Source organism: Zophobas morio, unplaced genomic scaffold (assembly GCF_036711695.1).
Source record: "Zophobas morio isolate AGI-343-1 ecotype UQ-CSIRO unplaced genomic scaffold, CSIRO_AGI_Zmor_V1 ptg000024l, whole genome shotgun sequence".
NCBI lineage: Eukaryota > Metazoa > Arthropoda > Insecta > Coleoptera > Tenebrionidae > Zophobas > Zophobas morio.
The window spans coordinates 18,512,280-18,520,585 of record NW_026972129.1 but is presented as its reverse complement, the minus strand read 5'-3'; the positions used below and the strand labels follow the sequence as shown (position 1 = coordinate 18,520,585).

The following is an 8,306-nucleotide window of genomic DNA, read 5'->3' as shown; positions in this document are numbered from 1 at the left end:
AACTTATTCGATTGTATTTAAGGGACCGGGGAGTTCTATGGACACATTTTTTAAGAGGTTATTAGGCTTAATATTTTATTTGTCGGGCTACAGAGAATTACTGTGATAAGGCAAATGTAATGAAGGGTTAATTTTGTTTTCTTTGTGTTCCAGAACTTACAGAACACTTGAAAGTGCAGGTTTTCCAGTTCCATCGCATCACAAATTTGAAATTTTACTTTGAGTTTAACTTATCCTGAAGCTAGTATAACTGTAATCTGTTCCCCCAAAAAAATTATGACTTAGGTAATTTCGAAATGTTTTAGTTAACCTTACTGAAAAGCATTAAACCAGTTTTATTAGCCTCGTGACAATTTTGTATACGAACAATACAATTTTAAATTCCTGATAAAAGGTAACAATAACAAAAAACACATTGTCACTGTACTGATAACAAGTAGTTATATTCCATAAAATTTAAATTTCATGAATGATTTTATGATACGTTAAAACTACATTCAAAATGTGATATTTAAAGAAATTACATACATTTTTACCTGTGGTAGAGTGAAAATAAATTAATAAGAAAATTCTAGTTTTAAAAAATGAGATTACCCCATTTTGAGCCCAGCAACGAAATCGCTGTTGGTAGTGGCATTAAAATAAAACCTTAAACTAATATTTTTTCTTGTTTATTCTAACTTTACTGAATTCGAAAGTGGTAGTTATAAAATTAAATATAATAAATTATAAGAAAACTCTCATTTTTCAGTCTGGAGGTAAAAAACTAAATAAACTATCTTAAACTCTTGGTGATTCGAAAATTTCCAAGAATCTTTATTCACATGTGTACAAGCACAAATCGTGCAATAAGGTAGGAAAATATTTTATTTAGCAATAAATATAGCTTCGAGTGTCCGTTTTAAGTTTGATTATTCTAAAATTAATTTCACTTTTGTCAATCCCACTTTTCGAAAATTTCGAAATACTGTTGGTAATCAAGTACAAATAATCCTTGTATATCGAGAAACTGTCAGGCCATCTAATAATCTCATCATTTTTCTCGACAATCTCGGCGGTAAGTAGCGGCTTTTTAATGTTCCATTTACCCACAGCATTTAACGGCAGTATTCCGTAGTAGATATTACTCGCGGTGTCACACATCATTCCTCCCGACTGTCCCTGTTTCGTCCCTTCGTCGGTAATAAAATTATGTAAATTGCTGCCAGTTGCAATCGATCGATTTTTCAAAATTGAATTACTTATAGAGAAAACGTGTAATGACGTTTGAGGTATAAAAAAGAACGTTCTCTCCGTCTCTCCACAGCACAGTGCAATGCCATTAATGTGTGACGGTTTTTCATTTTCCACACCTTGCGCCTCAAACCTCACCGCATTAGGATCGCCAAACATGCTCTTGTCTCTCGCCTTCCACGCCGAGTTCGAGTCCCTGTGGTAAACGAAAATTCCAGGATCCGAAGAAGTCGTGTCCGAGATGTAAGCGTAATCCCCGTCGACGACGATGTCGTTGAGGAAGCAGCCGCGATTACGGGGACACAACTCGTCTGGCACTAGGAAATCGTTGACGATTTTTCCCTTATCGTTCAAATCTAATAAAATGATTTTCGGTGGACAATCGGTATTATTGTCAACTCTTCGAGCATCCAAAACCCACATAATGCCGTCTTTATCAATTTCCATGCTCAAGACATTCTGAATGGCATCACAAGTTGATCCCGAATTCATTTCCCAGCTGGGAAACGGTGACAGAAGTGGATTTTCTTTATTTGCGTCGATAGGGATGGAAGCTAGAGTTACTCTTGAACTTGGTTTTATTCTCGGAAGGGCCAAGTAAATGACGTTTTTGTAAATTTTAATACCCGCGATCACGTCTTCTCCAGGGACGTAGCCGGCCGAGGACATGGCTTCGGCGGAGGGCCAGGTATAGTTGATGTAATTCCATTCGTAAGCGACTTCAAACTTGCTATTATTGTCAGCACTTGCCCGCAATAATACAGCGGAATAACTTAACACCGCACAAAACAGACGGATAAGCATGCTTATAATAGGTGTTCTACCGCGACGCTCACTTAACTGCCGCTGTAGTGGTCTATTTGAATTAATTTATAATGACCGCTTGCAAGGACAACAAGAAACAGCTTCGCCTCATTTGCTACAATGAATGTTTGCTTTTCTTGTTAACGACAATCCTGCGGAACCTACAGGTCCGTACCAACAAAGTTATGGATTCTCGTTTTTGTCCATCTACATAATCGTTACAATGCCTGTTAACAGAGTCCTAGGCCTAAATGACAGCTACAGGGTGTCCTATATAGAAAGTTTGCAATATTTAATATTTTCAATACGCCACTGCTCCTTTCTTTATACATTCAATTTCTTTGTCTTCCAAATTTATAATCTAGACTTTATTTAGGTAAATTCAATCGAAAACAAAGACAATTTTACCTTTCCAATAGAACATAATGGTCAGAATCGATAATGTAACCTTCAAATAAATAAATACAGGATATCCCAACAGGTTGGCGGCAGATTGTGCATTCCGGTGAATTGCCCAAAATATTTTTTGACGCAGCTTGGACTCATTTAGGGTCACAATTTGAAATTATTTTCAAATATACGAGGTATTTCATTTGAGACCCTGCCTTTTTTAACTGTATACATTTAAAAAAATGGTCGAAAGTTGTTTCCACAGAATTTCTCTTGCGCCTAAAGTACAATGAAGCAATACAGCAATTTCGAGTTGAGATTTTTCTTTACACAAATTTGCGATGGCGTCATCAACATTTTTGTAAAGACACGTATATTAAATGGGATTGGATGAATGGAAGGTAAAGAAACGTGCTAACCGTGTGTTACAAGTGAGTTTTTCTATTACAAAATTTTATGTTGATATCATCCACATTTTTGCAAGGACGCGTTTGTCAGTTTGGATAGATGCATTGTAATACTAATAATAAAAGTTTTGTATTATTGTTATCCTTGAATAGTGATTTATAATCAATAAAATAATGAAACAATTTAATCACGTCTGCCGCATGTAATATCAGAGGTGCGACTGAAGACTGAACTGAAAATCATTTATGGTAGACTGAACTCAAACATTTAAGGCGTTTATGGCTTCGACGTTTAAAGTACTTTACAGCCGACCTTTCATAAAACTTAGTAAAATGTAAACAATGCCACGTGCCAGGGACGGCCGAGACGCGAAGGACCGGACTAAGAGTAATTTTGTTTTTAACGTTTCTTCCGTGCCTTAATTATTTAATCATTATTCTGCACATTTGAATATGTTATTAAGATACTGAAAGCAAAAAACATAAAATCTTTAATACTCCTAAATACGATCGCAATCATAGAAAACTGGTCCACTAAGTTTTTTGATAAATCAAATAATTTTTTTTCAAATCCGGAGGGTACATTCATATTGCTGTTATATTAAAAATAATACATGACTAGAGAGCGAAAAGTATGCAGCAAAATTTTGAGAAATATGATCATGTAATATGCATGAAATTTATGCAAATATGCAGTAACTTTATTAATATATGCAGAGATATGCAGTTGCATATATTAATTGAAAAGAAGTGTAAGAACACAACTAAATTTATTTACAAATTATAAAAACAGGTTTATCGAGCTTAATTTAAAAAAAAAAATACATAGATAAATAAAATTTTTAAAAATTATTGCCTTACACTAAATAGTGACAAATAAATAAAAAGTAATAACAATAGGCCAATTAATTAGTATTTTTGTAACAATTTATTTTTAAACACTTTTCGAAATATTGTAGCAAAAAATTTTGCCGGTGATCCGAAAACATATATTTGTTGTCGGTAAATGTAAAACTCAGTCCTGCCCTGTGCTTTTACCAGAAAAGGTGTTTTCAGGTAGGTATCGGTGAGCGGGTTTAAGACATCAGGCTGTGACGGCCCATTGAATTATAATGGGAGTCAAATTGGTGTGAAGCCATAAACGCTTTAAATGTTTGAGTCCAGTCTACTTGTAATTTAAGACAAATAGCGATAACCAGTAGGCGGAAATTTATCTTACGGATGCAATTCCCCAGTTGAAGCAAGGTGTGTTTTACGGCGAGTAGCGGGGACGCTTTGATCTGGTCCACAAGGTCGTAGCCAGTGCGTCGCTAGGAGTGTTTACATCTTGTTAAAAAACTACTTCTATATTACTATATCACTTCAAAAAACAATACTCGATGCCCTTTTTAATTTTTCAAACACAGAACCACAGATTTGTGATCTTGAAATGTTATATTATGTTTATATAGTCCAAAAGAAAAATATATTTGTAATCAAACTATCGCCGCGACAGCACTGGATCTAGCGTATGAAACACAATTCCGCCCGTTGGCGATAACACTTATCAACCTGTAGACGTGAGAGTGAAATAGAAACTAAACTAAAAGATGTTTTCTACGAATTGCAATAGCCGGATCACAAAGCCGACGGTCCAGACTTTTTATTGCGCTGACTTCCGCTTATTGAATAAAACACTACATTTTATTTTGATTTTCGATCTTGTAATTCACATTTGGTTGATTATAACTTGTCTAGATATAGGGGAGGCACAGTATCCCCTAGCCTCCCCCTAACTATGGTCTTGTCTATTATGAAATATCGAGAAAATATGGAAGTACCAAATTGTCCGACGGACTCCATTACTGTACGTCCTTAGCTTATCCTCGATAAGAAAAACAACTTGAAACTGTTTATGTTTATACATCGGAAGAATGTCACGTAGAAATTAGTAGAAACAGAGGTCAAAACTATTAAGTATTAAGCTACAATCGACAAAATTTTCTGAATATCATTATTGTAATTCTTATTAAATAAAAACGTTTATATTTTCATATTTTCGGGAAAATGGGATCACTCGTTCTCAATTTTATCAATAAAAAGTATTAATGCAATGATGGATCACAAGTAAAAAGTCATCATTATTTTGCACATTTTAGGTGAAATTTGTTCGCACAAATTTTGAGATGGCGTAATCATTTTTTTGGGGTTGATAAACAGATACATTTTAATTAACAATTTACCATGGTTACAATAACTTCAAAACGTCTACAATATTTCAAAGTACATATTCAGTTTTGCAATTCTTAACTTAGAGGGTAATTTTAAGTTGGATTTGCGAAATCGGAAGTGCCGTTTCTATAGTAATTTCGATGACAGTTCTTGCGATTCGCGATATGATTCGTCCTAGCGACTGCTGTCAACGAGGACTTGCGAAATTGTAAATCCAACTTGAAATTGGCCTGTAATTCAATAAAATTAATGAACTTATTCATTAATTTTATGAGTGACCCTGTACAAGCAAAGCTAAAAGGTGGGGTTCTTAATTTGATAAAAAAAAAATTGTCGAAGGCTGTAAGTACAATCCAAGAAATCAAGCTCTTTACAAAATTATAAAATTTGATTTTACGACTTTCGCTTTATCACAATAACCGCTATAAAGTAAAAACCGGAAGCATAAGTAACACACCTTCAGCACCAGGTAATAGCAATCTGAAGCTCAAGTGTTTACTTATGTGCAATAATGTGTGTACATCGAAAGAATGTCACGTAGAAGTTAATTTGATTTAAATGAGTTTGTCTGTTGTTTTTAACCTTCTCGTAACAAATGCCGGCTGTCTTTGTAAAGAAGATGAGTGACCCTAGATAAAAATACCACAGTCAAAATGTAACCGTTTTATTTTATTCAAGCACGCTATTAGCGCAGAACCAATCTCCTGCTTAAGCTAGTATCTTATTATTAATGAGCAAAGCTAGATCAGTAGATGGGTCTGTATTTCCTAAGACGGTACCATCACCATATAAAGTAATATCTGCAGTCGATAGGCACTAAGAGAGATCATTTATACACAAAAAAAAATAGAATCAGTCCAAGAAGAGAGACACTCCATAGACAACGCGACTTTCATCTGACACTGACTCTTTAAAATAAGATACTACTACACATACTACTGGGATGGAAGTTGTGGAAGTATAATTTGCGCATTGTAATCAGAGGCGAAACGCAATCAAATGCTTTCCGAAGATATAAGAACACTATAGTATAAATTGGCTGCATTTCAAAATATTGGTGCAATTTTGTAAAACAAACTAGTGGTAATAGAAGTAATAAAATGATCTCTTTGAAATTCATTTTCTTTGGATAATAGTTCTAAATAAATTATTAACGGATTTAGTCATATTTTCCAAAATTTTTTAGATTATTGGAATGGGTCTTTAATTATTAGGAACGCCTGTATCTCCCTTTTTTAAAATTATGAACAATTTTTGATTTTTTAGTGCATTGGGAAAATATTCGATTTTGACACGACGTTATCAAATTGATGGTGGGGACGATTATAGAAATTCTGGGTAGAGTTTTAACACCTACACGATATTCCTAAAACATTTCTAAAATATGAGATAAATCAGTCTTTGTAGAATAAAAATCGATAATGTTATACAGGACGCGTCAATAATCGCGTCCTCCCGGATATCGCATTAATTAATAGAAGTAAAAAAAGTCTAAATTAAAGTTATACAGTTCGTCGAGGATATAACGTTTATCCCCACAACACCAACCATGTTGGCGTCATGTAGACAAATATGTCTAGAAGGTTGGCGAAACGCGTCGACAAATATTTTGTGTTTTCGGTGTTGTGGGGACAAACGTTATATTAATATTATTATAACACACCGAGTGATCAAAAATATTCCATCATATACTGAAATTATTTTCAACTATACGGAGATTCTGTTTATAATACACAACTTAGTTTCTTCAGATAAAATAGCCTATATATTTTTATATATTCTGATTGACTTTTTTAGCTTTATAACCATAGTTTATTTTCGAAATTTTGATGCGATGTTGCCAAGTTATTCCCGTTCTCTTGAAATTGTTTAGCAATGAAATGGTTCGCAAAAAAATTCGCGATAGGGTTATCTTTAAAATCTGTGGAAAAATAAAGATTTGGTATAAATAAAATTGGGTTTTCATACAGAATGTTTATAAAAAATAAATTGTAACAATTTCAGTTTCTTGAAGCAGAACACTCTGTATTTTATTACTGCATCTTACCCTGTTTTTGTTCTCTTTCCTTTTTGTTAAGTATTTTCTATATTTAAAGTTTTGGGTTGGTGAGATTTTTTAAGTTTTTAAGGGACACACCGACGTATTGAAAGAAAAAGAACAAAAAATAGAGTAATGTAGAATAATAAAATACAGGCTATTCTAGTTCAAAAATTTGAAATATCGATATGTGAAAATTCTAAGAACACATTTTTTATGAAAACTCTGTATATTAACATTATTGATACCATGACAAAGCACATTATTTCGATTTCTTGTGAATCTTTGCATTGCTGTTAAAGTTTAAAACATTGCAACAACGTGAGAACATCGCATCACAATTTCAAAAATAAACGGTGGTTATAAATCCTAGGAAGATGCTAATGAGAATATGTAAAAATATAGCTTATTTTAGTTAAAAAATGTTTTTTTTTTATTTACACAGAACAAGTAAATTTGCTGATTGTCAACTTTCTCATATTATCCTCAAATGTGACACTTGTATTTTTAATATTTTGAGTAAGCGTTCTTTTGGTATCAAAAATTGTTACCATTTCCTGCAACAGTTTTATTGAAATTATTAATAACATAAATCTCACCGAGCTGGAATCATAGAAAAGCTTCCCCGAAACACATTATATTAAAAAATAGGCTTTTCCATTTCAAAATCATGAGAAAACTAATTTATAAGTTTAATCACCATAAATAAATTTTAATTCTTGTTCGATTGTTTATACTTATAGAACCGAAAGTGCAAATTCTTGGTACATCCTGTATCCTTGTCTATGAATGTGGAATAAAACGAGTGTTATTTCAATTTTTACTGGCTTAAAAATCTTTCAGTTATACAGTATATTATTTGATTAATTATGTAAATATTAAATTCCGTAAGACCGACATATCTTTGGAAACAAAAATAAAGCAACTAAGAACCAAATATAACCACTAAACAAATAGTAGAATTAAAAGCACATTTTTAGATTCGGTATAAATTTATGAGGAAAGAAAATAAGGAAGTCAAAGTTCAGTAGAAGTTGTTAAAGTTAAATAAAACAAACATCTCAGCAACCGATAAGAATATTGCTGCTTTCGTAACATAACGTATAATTTGCTTTTCCGGATTCTATATTTAAGAAAGATACCTTCTTGATTGAAAACTGTGACATAAAAAACTAAGTCAAGTTTAAAGTTTCCGAAACGTCAATTATTATACTTATTATTTT

General features: G+C 32.9%; 1 protein-coding gene across 1 annotated transcript; it reads right to left on the bottom strand.

Annotated features, from left to right (window-relative positions):
* Positions 1-749: 749 nt before the first annotated feature.
* Positions 750-2,075, bottom strand: LOC135134992 (L-dopachrome tautomerase yellow-f2-like). Its single transcript, XM_064063923.1, has one exon. It carries the CDS (start codon positions 2,035-2,037, stop codon positions 871-873), a length of 1,167 nt encoding a protein of 388 aa, XP_063919993.1. The 5' UTR covers positions 2,038-2,075; the 3' UTR covers positions 750-870.
* Positions 2,076-8,306: the final 6,231 nt, after the last annotated feature.